Raw genomic sequence first — 18,442 nt, forward strand, 5'->3', positions numbered from 1 at the left:
GTGATAAAAGCAGCAAAGAGTCCTGTGGCACCTTATAAACTAAAAGACATATTGCTATTTAAACCTAAAATCACAGCACATTAGGTTGAAACCTGTCATTCACCCCAGATCAACTGGTACCCTAGATCTTATACCAAAGACAATGCTGGCAGCCAATTCTATAGTAAACTAACCAATGGTTTATTAGCTAAGAAAAAAAGAGAGTTACTGAGAGGTTAAAGCAGATAAAATATAACAACAGGTAAATCACAGTTTATAACTCCAAACGGTGGCAGTGATGCAATAAACTTCCAGTTTCCCAGAAGTCCTTTAGGGCTACCCAGAATAACTCTGGGGATCTCTGTCTTCTCATTCAGATATACTGCCCTATTCGAATCCAAACAGTCCAGAGATGATGGATCATTTCTTGAATCCATATTTATAGCTCCTTCACACAGAAAGCCAGCTGACAGTATCTTTCCCCACATGGGCTTTTCCTTTGCGTGAGGAAGGCACTTAGACTTTTGACCTCCGACCATATATATAATGGCCACTTGCTGTGAAATTATTTTCTGTTAAAGTCCTTAGGTCCTTCATTAGCATTTCACAAGATTTCTTTGATAGTTACACAAGTATTTATCATGTAAATGTTTGCTATTACATTATGACAGGAATAGATGAGTGAAAACAATACTGGTAACAGTCCACTAGTTTTCATTAAATTTAAACATCTGAGTACACACGTGTATATCTAACCATTACTTTGATCTATACAAGTGAATTGACCTGAATACACTCTAGCATGACACGGTAAGCCAGCATCACAGCGATCACAAAGGCATATCCCTGACACGAAAGGCATCCCTTGGCAATTTTTTAGTCCCTTTTCCAAAGCATGGGGGAACTAGAGCTGTTCAAAGAAAAGGTCACCAGAATTATTTTAATATGGGCAAAATAATGTATTTTCCTAAGCACTGTTCTCAAAAACAGCCTAACAATTTTGGATGAAATTTTCCCCCCAAAATCAGCCTGAAGCAGATATCCAGCATGGAAAATATCAGCCCAAACAGTTAGTTTGGTACAGTTTATAAACAACAGAAAACAAAGTCTTATAATGGGAAGTGTCGGGTAATCTTAAGATAGGCCTTGCCTACAATAAATATATTACATATAAATATATACACAAACAATATGTAAATAAATAAAGAGCAATCTTCACTAGCTTCTAAGTGGCCTTTTTCTGTGGATTTTGCAATATTGATGCCAGCTGGTTACATGTTTTTATATATGTTTATGCAGGCATTTTTCATTTTTAAACTATTGACATTTTGTTCCATGCCTCTTTACAAGGAAGCCTTTGAAATCCTAAAACCAGTCATAGAAGACACACCTGTGAAGGAGAAAGGGACTTAAGAGAGCTGGTGGTGGGGAGAGGGTGGAACCAGGGAGTCAATATTCCAACATATGAGAAGCAGATATTTTCTCTTACTTTTCAGTTTTTTAAATACTGATGCTCTGAATGGGTCACTAGTCTTCAGAACAATGGTTTGTAGTGTGTGTAGAACAGCTGGCCAGAGCCAAATTATGCTAGTATAAAATTCCGAGTAGGTACCAGACAGCTGTTTATATTTTGGCTATCATTTTTTTGTTTTAAAATTTTGTAAAATGCATATGGTATTTTAAATTTCCTTAAGGGAGGAACCCCAGGCCCTAATATATATTATTTTAATTCCCTCCCCACAACATCCCAATTTTTAGATATGGGTCTAACAAAAATTTACTGCATTTCCAGTGTGCTGCACTTGTGGCCAAAGAGTAGATCTGTTTTCTTAGCAATCAAAGTCCACACCAATAACAACAACAACAATAATTTCCTAGTGGGCTGAAATGTGTGAACTAAGCACAAGATACAACTCATTCTTTTGTTTCTTTTTTATTTTTAAATTAAAGATCAAAGCACTCATGAAAAACAAAGCAGAGTTAAAAGAACAACTTGATCAAATGAAATGCAATAAAGCCCAAGGCAGAACCCATAGAGCGGTTACCATCTAAGCAAGCTACAATATATCTTTCAAGGCAGGACGAAATGCATTAGGAGACCGTGTAATGCATAAACAGCTGAACTGACTCGGCTGAAACAAACACCCAATCTATTCCTGTCCGCCATTTCAAAAACAGTTGAAATTTAGTTTAACTTGACACACTTCAGCATAAATGTCTTGCTCCTCCAGTACTTAGGTCCCGCATGCATGAGGGATATTTGCATGTGCAACTACACCGATACCTAAATTTGTCAAATTCCTACATTTGCATGGTGTAACTAACTTAATGTGGCTAACGCCAAGGAAAACCCCTTAGGGAGACATGCTGCACTGATAGAGAGTAGGGCTTGTACCTGGTGATTGTTTATACTAGAAAGCTATACCACTTTAACCATATCAATATGATCAAAACAGTACAATTCTTCTAGTGTGGATGCAGTTATATTGGTATAAAGGTGCTTTAACACTGGTACAACTTCTCCCATACAGGAAGGGAAATAAGTTATACCAGTATAACACACTTTTATATGGGTAAAACTATATCCACACTAAGAGTTATAGTATAACCATTTCAGAAAAACAAAATCACCCCCTTAACCAAAATAGTTCAACTGGTACAAAAACTGTATAAATCAAGCCTTAATCTACTGGAGTAAACTGCACCAATGTCAAGCCTGCTTTCTGTAACTCATGCTAGCCAATCGTGACTCTCTCCCTGCCCTCTCAGCTGCTAGACCAATAAAAAGGCTGCTATGTCTGCTATGCCTCCTGAGCCACCTGGTATCCTTTTATATCAAACGGTAAAGACTCATGCTTTTAGATCCAGAAGATGCAGGTCCAGTTCCCGCATATGACCCCTGCAGGATGTCATTACATTTACACCTGTGAAGCATGTGTATATTACAGGTTGAGCCAGCGTAACTACACTCATGTAATTATAGCAGAGTACTTTTTCTTACATAGAGCCTCGAAGTCTTTACTTTCTTTAATTTATTCTATTTCACATAAGAGCCTCTTTTACTGGGATCATTGCCAACACTGATATGCTATTATACCAGGAAGACAACGATTACTACATTGAGAACACCTACAACAGAACATGACAGTCAGTGCCTGCAACCTTAAGTTAAACATATTTAATTGAAGAGTGAAGGGAGGATTCTGTTGGCCAAACAACCACCATGTATTTTCATCAAAATAGTATTAGTCTGGCTTATGGCTGTAAATCAGTGTAAGAGCCTCTTAAATACAGTGTTATCCAACAGCCACAAGAAATTGTGTGTAGGAACAGGGGGACAGATAGTGTTTTTAGTTTATTTATTCTTTTAATACGAGTCTACAGTGTATCTTATGGAAAAAAAGGTTATTACTGCATAAAAAGGATCCAAATCTCACACCTGAAGGACTGGCACAGTAAAGGGACTTAAGTCAAGTTGCTTCCCATAAAGCATTAATTTATACTAGAAGATACAAAAATTACTGCCAGATTAAAGTCTAATTTGGATAAATTCCTTTGGTGAGACCAAAAGGGACATGGATACTAATCTCATAATATGACAACTCCCTCTCAAATCTTAGCAACACAGCACTGTGGGTAGCATAACCCATTTCTGTAATGTCCCCAATTACTGTATGAAATGATTACTGTGGAGTTCACCAATAAATTTTATTGTACTTCACTGCTTGGTTATCTTATTTTATGTTTTCCATGTCTTTTGTGCAGTTACCACCTTTTATAGATAAATTAAACTTTATTATTGTACTTCATACATTTGAATTTTCAATTGTAGTGTATAAATCCGAACTGTTGGATTTTATTTGATTGTGAGTGCATGTATGTGTGTGTGTGTGTGTGTGTGTGTGTGTGTAGAACAAAAATGTATTTATATTAATACTGTGTTTGTTCTGTCCAGAAATAAAGATGATTTATTTAAAGAAAAAAACAGTAAAACTTGCCTATAACTTGGGATACAATGCACACTAATTTTCATTTGCCTGCCAACTTATTTTCTGTGCTTTGGTTGATAACAGCAGATGGCACTAGGATTCTCTCTCCTCACTCATACTTGTTACCCAGTGCAGTCAGTCATCGAACAAGACTTTAGTGCACTCCAGCTAATTTGATGTTGGTCCCTCTTTCAGTTGGAAGAGCTTTGGTAGCATGCTATACCTTCCTATACTAGCCTGGATGAATTCTCAAGGTCTGTCTTTGAAGGATAAAAACAACCAACCAACCAACAAAAAAACACCTCAAATCGGGTACATGCAATTTCATTCTGAAGCCCTGAACTTCCACCTGCCTGTCTCTTTACAGAAGCCCAATGTTACTCAGTGGAATTCATATGGCATTCAGTACTGAAGTGTGTAGAATGCACAAGTTAAAGGATCTGAGGACTAGAACCTGGGTCTGCAGAGCTTGGGATAGCTGCTATTCCCAGCGTATCACTGGGAGGCCATGCTAAGGCACAGCGAGGGAGCACTGTGGAGAGTAGGCACCGCAAGAAATACTGCCCAAGTGACAGAGTGATGACCCTCTGACAGGACAACTGCCCTATTTAACCCCAGAGGTTGCCTGGGCAATCACACAGACTTCAGCCTGCTGCAAAACCAGACTTTCCTTGATCTCCAGTCTCTGACTCCAGCCTATCTCTGACCCTGACTCTTGCCTCCAGAGTCCAGCCTGCTACTTCCTCTGATCTCCAGTCTCCGACTCTGGTCTCACTCTTCGTTACAATCCAGCTCTTGCATTTCCTCCAACTCCTTATCAGTGACTACTGTCCCTGGTGTGCAGACCTCCGCCCAGCTGCGACTGCTAGGCAAGACTGCCTGTGCCCTGGTCCCTTCTAAGAAGAGGTGCAGTTGTAAGGCTCCAGGACTATATATGTAAGTCAAAAAATGTCAATATTTCATTAAGAAGGTTACAAACCAATGTTTTTCATAGTCCTGCTGCATACAAAATAATATTATGGACAATATATGTAACATGCACACATACATACATACAGCGTGCACATACTTTACCTATTAAAGCTTCAAAACAGTTGGCCATCGCATGACGTAGATCTGATTCCCTACAAAGGTCAGGTCCATGAGCATAAAGCATAAACCGATCCAGTTCCAGCTTCTACAAATACCAACACAATATGTGAAAAGGACAGTCGAAACTGTTGACCATTTGCACTATAAAAATACAAGCATTCAGGTTGTCAATTATACAGCCTCATTACTTCACATACGTAATTGTGAAACAACTCACACTGAGAAAATTGAAAAGCAGTCCTCCAGCTAACAGTGGTGCATGGTTAGTCCTCAAATATAAAACTAGACTACTCAATTGTAGCTTACTATGTAAACAATTACAGTTTGATATTGAACTTCTGACATAACTATCCAGGGTGAAGAAAAACAGTAAAACCAAGGGCGGAAGGAAAGCCATGTGGAGCAATGGTAGTACCGACCTCTGTGGATGAGTTTGGTGGGAGAAAAGAGGTAAGAATGAACCTAATCCTGTCTCATGGTTGAATGATGCCACAGTAGTATAATATTATGATGTTTTTCCTTGAAGAAGTAGGGGAATTAAATATGGGGAGAAAGATTTCACCAAAGAGAAGAGGAATAAAGTTAGAGAGAAGTAATCTCGGTAGCCAGAATCCAATAAAAATCCATCTCCTTCCTGAAGCAGGCCTACCGCAGCAACATGTGGCAGTAGCAAATGCCTCTAGTCTGTGGAATAGTTAATCCACAGGGCCTCATGGCTTTCTTTTTTTTCCCCAAATATGCACTACTCACATCAGTCTGTTTGCTAATCTATAGGACTGCCTGCCTATAGATACAAATACTGAGTCACATGTATTATGTGATATATGATCATTCTGATATGGAAATGCCCATAAGAATTATTAGGTTTCCTTTTACATAGTTATCTTTTTGACACAAAGCCATTAAACGAATTTCTGAAGAAGAGAGATTTGTGCATTTTGCAAAATGTGTATTAGAATAGGTTTTCCCCAAACTGGTGTAAGATTCCACAGACCAATTTCTCATTAATTTTCAACAGTGTCCCCCTAGAGTGCATTTAATAGATGAGGCTGGAGAAATGGAACAGTTTAGAGATGTATGGTCTGAAATGAATTTCTATTTTGAAAACAGCGTTGAATTTTCAATAGATAAAACCTATTTGCCATACAACAAAAAAGATATCACTTATATTACACTGCACTTTGTACACGGAGGTAAACTACTCTGAAGAGTCAACATCAAAATAAAATGTTGTGGTTTACATTGAATTTAAGCTTCTTCAAGATTATTTTCTGCTTTTAGTATCAACTCCAATTTTTCCAGCTTAATACTTCTTTGAATAAATTAATAATTTCAGATTTGATCAAGGTAGGTTGCCGATATCTTTTAAAAAACTGGATTATAAAGTAATATGAGCGCAATAGAAATTGGTAGTTTGAATCCCAAAACAATTTGGATGCACCAATACCTAGAATAAAATAGGGACTTTGAGAAAGGTAAGTGGCCTACAGGAAAAACCAATAGCCAAGCAAAGCAAACCTATCTGTGGCAAATCAAAAGTGTTCCACTTTGAGCTACAGCAATGGTGAAGGAGACTCCTAAAAGGAAGCCCAGGTGCTCCGTGTCTGTGAGATACAGACTATAAGAGAAGATGGGCCAGCTCAGCCAGAAGAAATATTCCCACATATTGGATCCTCAGAGAAATCCACAGAGGGCTAGGGTAAGCCACAATACAGAAGAGTCCACCTTGCGTTATTCAACCATGACCCTTCCAGATAATTACATACCAACATATACTGAAGAAAACTGAAGTAATGTGATGTTGTAGAGGGATATTTAAACAAAGGGGCGGGGGAGAGAAGGGATGATGGAAACAAAGCATCCCCCAGAAAATCAGGCAAATTTATATTTAATAAATAAAATATATTTATATTATAAAACATGTTGTAAGATACATAAGCAACTTTCTCGAAAGAGGCCATAAATGTGATAACATATTTAGAGCATGAATATGTTTAAGAATACATGCGCTTGTTTCACACAGAATTTTAAAAAAGCATGTTAAAGTGTCAGGTACTTTAACAACAACATATTTATGAATGGAGCTTTGATTGAAAGGCTTTTCTGTAATCTGTACTGTCTTGCTCACTGCGAACTTAAGGAAGCCCTTTGGAAGAAAATTCCTGGGTTCATTCCTTGCCCTCCATTCCTGATAGGAAATGAAGAGAACAAGGACAGGAAGTTAAAGGCACAATCTTTGACAATAATTATGGACTGAATAATACTTTTTAAAATTATTGGCTATGGACAAAGAAGACTAAAAAGGGAATTTTGAAACCATAGGCAATATATTTAGAATATAAATGTTGGGTAGTGTAATCTTAGTAAGTCTTTGGCCTGCTATATTATTATTGTTGCAGGATGGAGTGTGTTTCTTTGAAATCAAATGTAGCAAGATTTTCACTGTTAAGAAAACCAAATTTGAACAACAGAATACCAAACCATCATGAAAATGGATTTAATCAGGTTTCTGTAGCATATTCCAATCTTACTATCACAGAGAAAATTAAAAAAAACTCAAAACACATCACTCACAAAATCTAATAAAAAGCTAAATTTAATAGAAATTCTTGTATTTTTACATAGTTTGATCTTATTTATCACAAAAAGCCCTTCTAATATTATTCTTTGCCAGAAGGCAGTAAGCCTAAACAGTGAATATCCAAGCTGGGAAATAATTAAAGGGGGTTTTCTCACCTTTCTCCCCCTATGCTTTCTTGCTACATATGCTGTATTATAAGTTCTTCTACAACTATTTAGATTTGCTCTTCAGTTATCCATTCACTACCAACATTCACTAGCTCCAGTGCAACGAACAGTTAAATATATGGAGGCCTTAACGACAGGAGCCCTAGAAGTCCATATATTAGCAGAAGGAGTCACTCCTCTTGAATGCCCCCTCCATACTCCTCCCTCCCTTTGTCAGATTCCAAATGTGACTTCCTCAAAGTTTACCTTCAAAACTAATGACAGAGCTAGTGACCAAACTCAAATCCAAAACACATAGTAAAGATACTGATAGGTGGACAGACAGACCAGTAACTAACCCACCTGTTGCCAAACATCATAGCTACAGAATTCCAGTAAAGAGATAAAAATGCCTGTACAAACCTTGGCCAACATAGCAAGATGCTGGTTCTGAACAATGGCAGTGCGATATGTAGCTAATCCCCCTTCCTCTAGGCTTGGAAACAAGTAGTACAAATGGACACTGCAAAGAAAAAAATTCAAATAGACTCAACATGTTCTTTAATGGGTGACACAGTTCCCTCCTCACCACAGCACTTCACCAGAGCTATGGTAAAAACTTGTTTGTTTGTTTTTTAAACAGTATTATACAGATCATCTTTTTACTATTTAGCATACAATTTTTAACTTCCTGAAATCACACATATTGTCACCTTCTCTGCAGAGTTCAATGGTAGCTTGGACCTCTACAACAAAAGAATGCTGGGACAAAACACTCAGTAGGAGCAGGCAATCTCTATGGTGAGAGAAAACAGCTTGATTCCAGACAATCAAACATAGTAAGGAGACACCAGTCAGTCAAATCTGGCTCAAGATGTAGGATTTTTTTTTTAAATGCTTTTACAATACTATTTTTTTTTAATGCCACAGAAAAGTTTGGGTTTTTGTTTGTTTGTTTTTAAAGGCAAACCTCTCCCTGAAGCTACTGCAAATCAAACATTGCAACAGTGTGCACAAGAGCCTGATGATAGTGAAACTGCATAGTAACTGCCTATACAAAAGTGAAATCAACTAGCCTATTTTTATCCAAGGTGACACAGCTAGAAAAATATAATTAACAGTATATATAGTGAAAAATTAATTAGGCACAAACATAATGGATTTCCAAAAGGCCTTTAATAAAGTAGTTCATGAAGTAATTAAGGAATTAATTTAAGGAAATTATGTACAATCATGGATTGTAAATTGGCTAACAGTCAGTAAAAGAAAGTAGGGATTAAATAATCCACCCAAGATTTGCAAAAGTGACTAGTGATTTTGAGTGCCTTAATTTATGGGAGGCTAATCTCAAAAGCCATGAGGAGGCAGGATCTTTAGAGAGAGTGTGCTCAGCACATTCTGTAAAATTAATCCTCCTTGAGCTATCTCAAGATGGTCATGCAAAAATTAAAGTGTGACACACTGTATCTCAAAATAACACCCTCTACCCCACATATTCACCAGTTATATGACTACAATATGTTTCTTACTAACTATGCCTTGTGAGGTATCATTTGAAAAGTCAGGATCTGTTGAACATTACTATCCAACTGAATTGTATGTATTACCATTGTAAGTGACGCCATGAAGTTTTGCATATGTGTTACTGAAATATGTTGTGAGTTTGGGAGACACCCACAGTTAGCCTTTCAGTGGCAACAAAGGAGAAGCTAACACCTCTAAAACAGATTAACATCAGGATTAATCAGCCATCAAGGAGAATCTGCTCTCCCAGTGGACCCCTCCTGAAGACTGCTGAGAGAGCACATACAAGATGGGTGGCTGTCTAACCCCCGTGACACAGTGAAGATCTTTCCAGCACCTGGAAGAGAGTATAAAATGAGAGGCAATGACATCACCACTTCGCCTCCCCCACCTCAACACCTAGAAACAAGAACATTTGCAAGATAAAGGGAAGTATCCTTGAACTGGGAAGAAGAGATGGTCCTAACTAGGCTTTCTAGTTAGAATGAATTATGAACTAAATTCTGCCTGGAACATCAAGTAAGATGAGGAAAAACTGCTTGATTCAAATCTTGCTTAGTCTGATAAAGTTTAGGATTTAGACTGTGATTTTATCTTTTATTTCTTCTGTAACCAACTCTGACCATATGCCAAACATTTATAATCACTTAAAATCTATCTTTCTGTAGTTAAGAAACTTATTTTAATGTTTTATTTTTACCAGTTTGTTTAAGGTGCTTGAGGAATCTACTCAGATTACAAAGCCTGGGGCATGTTCACTACACTTTGAAGGAGTGGTAAACTAATGAGTTTACACTGATCAAGAAGATCTTGAGCAGTGTAGGATGGTACACTTCTGGGGTACAAAGCTAGGGCTGGGGGGATTTGCTGGTGTCTCCCTGTGTATAGTTCACAAGTGACTGTGAGAGCCTGCAAATAACTTTGGATGTGCCTTCAAAGGCTAATGGCTATGTGGGAGTGAAGCCTAAAGGAGCTGCTTGTTACTAGCACAGCAGTGTCAGAGGTACCCTGATACAGAGACTAAAAGGGGACACAGCAGTCTCACAGTCCAGGTTGTACACTGGAGGCTGTCACATAAGGTACCTAAAATCACTAGACAGTTTTAAAAATCTGGGCCTCAATTTAACAAAGGGTTAACAGTGAGGTATCATAAGGTTCCACACATTCATCAGTGATCTGGAAAAGAGTGCAAAGAGCAAGATGGAGAAAATTGCAGATGACAAGAAATTATTTGTTAGTCAACAATAAAAACTGTTAAGTGTTTTCCTCAACTGCGGCAAAAGTTAGGTGAATGGGCCATACAATTACTGAGATAGTGACAAATGCAAGGTATCACATATTGGGAGGAATGATCTGAACTACTTGTTGTTGAGTTCTTGTAATTATGTCAAATTAAAAAAATATGTAAAAATATAAAAAAGGATAAAGGTTTATATAGATAATGAAAACTTTCAATTACTTTAGAGAGGGCATTCTGGGCCACTGGAACACAGACACACACACAAGTATGCAATATATCTCCAAAGAGGAAGAGGGATTATTTCAGATCCTCTTCTAAAACATTTCTTTATTAATGATAATAAACTATATATCTAGAAGTTGCATATTTTAATGCACTACAGTAATAGTGTTTATGAATGTGGTATGGCTCTCAGAAATGTCATTGTCGTTTCAGAGGTTTAACACTGAAAATGAAGGATTTGTCTCTAAGGTGGGGTAGTGTGCTTTATGGGACCGTGTGATTTCTAACGCATGCTCACATGTTGGACATTAATTGGCCTATAGACCCTGCTGATACACACTAAAGGTTCTCTAGTGCACTTTAACACAGTACTATTTTGAATAGCACTACGTTAAAGCACTAATGCGCAAAATACTCTTTAGAAATCACAACCCCCCCATAAAGCGTGATACCCCATTGCACAGACAAGCCCAAAATGTACACTGAAATTTACATATAAATCCAAATATACAGGTTTGTTAGTCTCAGAGAATTGTGTACTATCAAACTGTAGTTTTTAAACAGTAATACTAGGTATTTGTGTTCTATCACAAAAAAATTTGCCTCCTTGCACCTTCTAGAAAAAGCCACAGATTTTTAAAGTAAAGAAATAGATATTGACAGACATGTGGCCCATAATCCAGAGTAACTGTTGGGTATCAGAGGATGGTTACTAAAGTGCAATTTTGTTATCCATAATACCATGAGCTTTTTTAAAAACCTCCCTTTAAGCACACTGACTACTTCCCTCTTAGAAATGGACTGACAAGGGCTCTGGAAAAGGATTTAAAATCTTTCACACTGAATGCTGATATTGCTATTTGTCACAAATGACACTTTTCAACAAGCTAGCTGCCACTTGCACTAGGCTCAGAAAGGCCAGTTTGAGAATTTTTGTAATTTTCCAGTATTTACTGATTTCAGAAGACTCGGTTTAGCAAAATGGAGTGCGATTTTTGATGAACTGTGAATTTTGTTTTGTGTTATTATTTTCTAATGGTTTGTACATGAATGTAAATATATTCTTGAAAGACAAGATGCAAGCTGTGCCTCTAAGGACTGAGGTTTAGAGAATAATCCCCCTAAAAAATTCTACACATTCAATATTGCTTGTAAACACCACTCTCGAGATTACAGGGGAAGAGATCAAGGGAAGGCACGGAAACAAAAATGACACATTTAAAAATAATCTCTCTCCTTTTTATAAATTGGTTATAAGCTCTACAGTATTTGGCTCAAGACAAGTTGATCTCCTACAGTCATGAGCAACTTCAAATAGCATTTGACAGGACAGAGACACTAGCCTTTCATCTTGTAATCTTACTCTTCACAGCACCAGCATTGTAAGAGGCTTGAAAAGAAGCATACGCAGATGTGCAGCTCTTAAAATCATTGCAAGGATACAGGCAGGGGCGGCTCCAGACCCCAGCATGCCAAGCGCGTGCTTGGGGCGGCATGCTGCGGGGGGTGCTCTGCAGGTCGCCAGGAGGGCGGCAGGCGGATCAGGTGGACCTCCCTCAGGCGTGCCTGAGGAGGGTCCGCTGGACCCCCGGCTCTAGTGGACCTTCCGCAGGTGTGCCTGCAGAGGTTTTGGTGGAGCCGCGGGACCAGCGACCGGCAGAGCACCTCCTGCGGCATGCCGCCCTGCTTGAGGTGGCGAAATGTCTAGAGCCGCCCCTGGATACAGGTCAGCAAATACACAGACTATTAAAACCTACACATTTGAAAGTGTAATACAGTTGAATGTTAAGGAAAAACTATAGGAAATTTGATGAATGAGACACAATATAGAACTTTGTAGAAAAATTCCACACTTACCTAGTTAAAAATTCCACCACAGCATCTCCCAAAAATTCTAAACGTTCATTGTGGTTAATCCTGGAAAAGTGTTTTGAGATTTATTGTCAGTAACCCTAGTGAATTTTGGTTATTTGTACAGTAAAGTTTAATTCTTTTGGTGATCAGGAAGGGAAATGATCCTGCCACTTTCCTATTTTGATACTTTCTTCTCTGATATATAGCAAAGAACACGTGGGTTATCAAACTCAGAACTGATACCACAGGTCTTTGAATCTTCATAGATTATTTATCAACATTTAACAGGGGGAAAGGAAGCAAAATTTCTGACTAGCAGTGTGTAATGGCATGCTGAGATCAGGCTTTGTGTGCTTTGCCATGGACACCGGGTGATTTAAAATAAATCTGTGCGCTGTTGGGGAGAGGTCTATAATAAACAGAAATGCCTCCTGGACCTGATGACTCTACAATGGATTTGTTGGTGCATCTCCAACTACATAGCAGTCTGTATGTGCTTTTATTTTTCACAATCCCTTTACTGTAGAAGACAAATGTCCTCTGCCCCATTTTCTGAGATTTCCTTCAGGCTCGTAGGAGGACTTACTAGAACGGAAGAAGATACCTTCAAAGACTCTATCAGACTAATAAGAGCTTTGTTCCCTTTCTTTTCATCTCTTGCTCTCATTTTTTTTATTCCTTCTATGAGTGCTCTATCTTTTCTTTTTGTTTAAAATTTTATTTTTTTCTAAGCCCTCCCCCATTAACAGGTTTATTAATAGGTAAGAGACAGAAAGCTAGGCAATATCAGCTGAGTAAGATAGGGACCTAGTTGTCAGTACAGAATATCTCAAGCTGCTGCAAATAACTTATGCATGCTTAACTTTAATCATGTGGAGTAGCCCCACTGATTTTGTAGGTCATGTCTGCAGAATCAAGGCCTAAGATACTGGTGGTTTCTTTCCAGAAGCCCCTTTTCAAGTGTCTGACAGCTTTTATTGCAGTTTGCTCCCCCTCAAATTAATACATCATTCACCTAACTTTTTAAAAAGCAGAACTTTGGTAGGGGTTCAAGGAACAAGTGCTATTTAAAAGCAAAGTGTTAGTTATACTATAACTTCTCTTTGTAGAGGCATAATGGCAAACAAAGCTGAGAAGTGTGGATTTTCCAGTCCATTCAGCTGAGATAGGATAATTACTTAGTGCTTTCTCCTTGTTTTTCTTTCCCTTTGGGAGAAGGCATTAATTTTTGATGGATATTAGACCTAGACTTACAAATATTATTTTATAATTGGGAGTACAATAGAGTAAATACACCAAAACTCAAAGAACAATCTAAAGAGACTAGATTGAATCTTTGGGCTCAGCCCTGTGTTTGGGGACAGAGTGTATCAGCACCATCTCATGGGGAGCATCACTCAGAATCACAATTCCTCCTCTGCTGCTCTCACCCTGCCCCAAAGCAGGATGGGGATTGGAATAATTTACAATAACCCTTTTAGGGTTGTATAGCATCATGTCATCCACCTGTTCGCATGTGTTCCTGCTTCCTCCACCCGCACCCCGAGCTGTACTCTGGGAGAGTCCTACATGGCTGTGCATGGAGGTAGAATCACAGAAACAGAGGGTTGGAAGGGAACTCGAGAGGTCATCAAGTCCAGCCCCTACACCAAGGCAGGACCAAGTAGATCGAGACCATCCTTGATGGGTTCCTATCCAGTCTGTTCTCAAAAACTTCAAATGATGGGTATCCCACAACTTCCCTATTCCAGACCCTACCTACTCTTAGTGTTAGATTTTTTTTTCTAATATCTAACCTTATACCTTGCTGCAGATTATGCCTATTACTCCTTGGCCTACCTTTAGTGGACAAGAACAATTGGATATCATTCTCTTTTTTAACAGCCCTGAACATATTTGCAGACTGTTATCGGATCCCTCCTCAGTCTTCATTTCTCATGACTAAACATGCCCAGTTTGTTTTACTTTTCCTCATAGGTCAGGTTTTCTAAACCTTTTAATATTTTTGTTGTTGTTCTCTGGACTCTCTCTAATTTGTCCACATCCTTCCTAATGTGTGATGCCCAGAACTGGACCGCACTGAGTAGAATGGGACAATTACCTCCCATGTCTTACTTATGACATTCCTGTTAACACATCCTCGAGTGATATTAGCCTTATTGGTAACTGCATCATATTGTTGACTTATATTCAATTTGTGATCCACTATAAATAACCCCCAGATCTATTTCAGCAATACCACCACATAGACATTTGTTTTTCATTTTGTAGTTGTGCATTAAGTTTTAAGTTTTCCTTCCCAAATTCAGTACTTTGCTCTTGTCTTTATTGAATCTTGTTGATTTCAGATTAATTTTCTAATTCTCTAATATGTAGGATGACCCAAGTCTCTCTTACTCGTTTTGGTTAGCCCCGCAGGACTAGGGCAACTAGAACTGATTACAAAGCATGTCTTAAATGCAAATGTTAAGCAATGCAAATTTAATTCATTTGCACAGAATTCTTAGTGACTTAGTTATATTTGTCATTATAATTATTATAATTGGTTATTAAGCTAAACAATTAATTTTGTAGTAAACATATTGTTCCATGTTATTATACATATTCATTTATATTGGGCCAAATTCTGTGTCACCCATGCTCATTTTGAGTGATACCTTACTTTATCAGTAGCCTTGTTGATTTCAATAGGACTATTCATGGAGTAAGATACTACTCACTATGAGTAAGGGTGGCACAGAATCTAGTTCCTGATTATTTTTTAAGTACAGTGGAAAATTTGTGCTATGCACATGCAGAAAAATAAATGCAGCATTTCATTGTTCACCATTTGAGCTGTCCAAATAGAAGTATTAATGATTCTTTTAAGTTTTGTGGACTGAAGCAGATTTTCTTTAGGGGTTCTCTTAAATGTCTTGTTCACTGCATGCATTACAAAGCTGGTGCTTGGTTTTCTGTGCCTTTGCAAAAGGATGTTTTTGGCAAATGGTGGCTTTGCAAGCTCAGAGTAACACCCTTTTTAAAGACTTTCTATTCACCAATCTTGCTGTCCTTCAATTTCAAAAAAGCCACTTGATTTTATTAAAAAATCAAAAACAATATTTTTGAAGATATTTTCCCTTCCTTGCACATGCATATAAATAAGTATGTGTACACACACACTTACTTCCCAACAGTTAAAAATCATCTGACTGTTTTATTACAAAGGTTTTTAAGAAACTAGAGTTGAATTTTCATTTTTAGTTAACCTTCTAGGTCCAAGAAAAAGACTGATCAGCACACATTAGCATATAACTAAAATGCTGGAAGCAAAGCATTAGCTGCTTTCTTTACCGGGAAGGAGTCGGATCATCTTGCCCAAGGCGGGACATAATATTTATCAAGGTGTTTATTCCTGTAAAAATAAACAATAATAAACAGTTATTAAAAATCACCACCAATTTCATTGAAGTAATTTCCTTTGCATTTGAAAAACCATACAAACAAAAAATGCCATTGGGACAATCAGAAAGCAGAAACACCACAGATCCAGACTTAAATTACAGCAGAACATTTTTATTCAGGCATAATCCTTATAGGGACTAATGGCTAGGTAATGGCTGCCCACAGGAAACTGCTTTTACATTCATGGAGCCAGATATAAAGTCACAGTAAGGCCAGACTCCCCACCCCAAACACCATACAAAAAACAGACAATTTGTATTACTGCAGTTGCCTGTATTTAAGGGAGAAAGAAGTTGTGCAGCAGAGCCCACACATTTGACAGCTGCACTGCTTCCTTGTTTCAGCAGGATTTCATAGCAGTGTTACAAAGAGGTCTCATTAATGAGACTTCGCAATTTTTATAAAATTATGCATTATTGCATTATGAAAATATCTATGATACACTTGTCAAAAATAAAACGAAGTATATTCTGTGATGTATTACCCTTGCTTATTTTGTCAGCTCCAATAATTCAGAATAGATCTCCCGGTCATTTATTATTATTATTTTTAAATTATTTGTATTACCATGTGCTCAAGCTTTAGAAACTTCCACTAAAATTCTCTCCTAGAGCTAATCTTCACTGCCGTGTTAGCTCAAGGTATAATCCTTGAGTGTTGCCCCTAATCTGACTCCCAAGCACACAAAAGACTCTCTAGCTCCAGGTAAGGGGTGCTTTAAACTCAAGACAGCTGGCCCTCAGGGGCAGGGAGGCATGTGTGTGTGTGTGTGTTAAAGCTCGAGTGTTATTGAAGCTCCAGTTAGTAGTGAAGTGTGGATGCAGCTACTTTGTACTGCTGACACAATCACTCACTGTGACCACCCTCACTCCAGCTAGGCTAACTTCATTCACAGAGTTAACTTGAGCTAATGCCGCAGTGAAGACAAGCCGTCAGGAGAATATAGGTTGAACAAGAATCAATTAGGTGGCAGTTCTTCTTGGAGGCTAAGGATGGTGAGAGAGAAAACAATAATGATGTAATTGCATACCTTTTTTCCTCATGTGCATGTGGTGGACTTTTCGGTCTCCATACTTGGGCTGTCGAATCCCACAGTTGGACAAGGAATTTCTTGCGTGGTCTGGATTCATTCCGAAGTTTAGGTGATGGCTTGGATGAGTCATGGCAAGCTAGAAAGCAGCACGTGTAAGTAAAAAACTGGGTTTATTTTTGCAAACGCTAAGAGCAATGTTAGATTGGTAGCTGCTAACAACAGCTATTTCTCAGTTTGAAGACATGCTATGATGTGCTGTTAGCAATTAGTAACTTTGGTTCAAGCAATTAAAATGTAGGACGTACAGCTACAGATATGTCACAAAACACATCATTTATGCCTGATCACCACTTAAACTAATTAACTTTCAAAAGCTTTTTAAAGAAATAAATTCGTTTTTGAAAGAAAAAAAAATCTGAATTGTCAATTTGCCCTAAAATGTTTTGCTTGCTAACTTGGCTGAACTATGTTAAACAACATGAAGATTTGCTTAGTACAAAAAACATGAAACCTAATACTATTACTACATGAATGTATTTATATACTGCAATACCACCTCAAGCATTTGTAACTCAATACAAATATGTAAAGCATCAATAAGGAGAGCCTCGTCTTTTTTTGGGTAAAAGAGAGATAATCGAATTTTTGCTCACCAAAGGCCAGACTCTGCTACTCTGGCTCACAATGAATAGCCCTTTATTCTCATTGCCTTTGCTGGGACCCCTCTCAGAGCAACATTATTAGTGAAGGTGAACAGGAGTGGCGGACTTGAGCTCTATATTTAGTTTGTACTGTAAGCACTATCAGGAACGTGCATCTTTGCTGCTATCACTTTATGAAGGGCAGCCGAACTGGAAGGTGTCAGTAGCAATTAATACAGTGAAGACAAAAGACTTAGGCCCCAATCCTGCAAACACAAATATGAGAATTGTTAGCTGCCCCCTGGCGTTAAAATGGGACTACTTATATGCAGAAAGTTAGTCAGGAAATATTTGTAGGATTGGGGCCTTCGATGCTAAACAAAAAGCTTCTAAACAGCTCCTTTGCCCTCTTCACTCAAACAAAGCTTATTTTAACTATTGTCAGACCAAATTGTTATTCAACTTATGCATTTCCCCTCAAATCCTTGTTAAATACCTCATTAGTACGAACTACAGTTTGCCAAACCTATCCCTCTAAAACACTTACTCCTCTAAAATAGAACACATTAAAACTTACCAGAATGGTTAAAACAAAAACACATGAAACACCCCTCAGGCTCTCTTCTCTGTCAGGTCTTTAAATGCATACTGTATGATGAAACATGTAATCTCCCAGTGATGATGTATAGTTGTATAT

General features: G+C 38.0%; 1 protein-coding gene across 3 annotated transcripts in view; it reads right to left on the reverse strand.

Annotated features, from left to right (window-relative positions):
* The window catches only part of DROSHA (drosha ribonuclease III), a 113,492-nt gene that overhangs the window by 30,533 nt on the left and 64,517 nt on the right, over positions 1–18,442 (reverse strand). For all 3 annotated transcript variants that reach the window (XM_050939847.1, XM_050939846.1, XM_050939848.1), the window contains 5 exons: positions 17,102–17,240; positions 15,961–16,021; positions 12,631–12,690; positions 8,211–8,310; positions 5,043–5,145 (listed from right to left, as the gene is read on the reverse strand). In XM_050939847.1, the coding sequence (XP_050795804.1) occupies positions 5,043–5,145; positions 8,211–8,310; positions 12,631–12,690; positions 15,961–16,021; positions 17,102–17,240 (463 nt within the window). The remainder of the gene's footprint in view (positions 1–5,042; positions 5,146–8,210; positions 8,311–12,630; positions 12,691–15,960; positions 16,022–17,101; positions 17,241–18,442) is intronic.

Source organism: Gopherus flavomarginatus, chromosome 2, assembly GCF_025201925.1.
Source record: "Gopherus flavomarginatus isolate rGopFla2 chromosome 2, rGopFla2.mat.asm, whole genome shotgun sequence".
NCBI lineage: Eukaryota > Metazoa > Chordata > Testudines > Testudinidae > Gopherus > Gopherus flavomarginatus.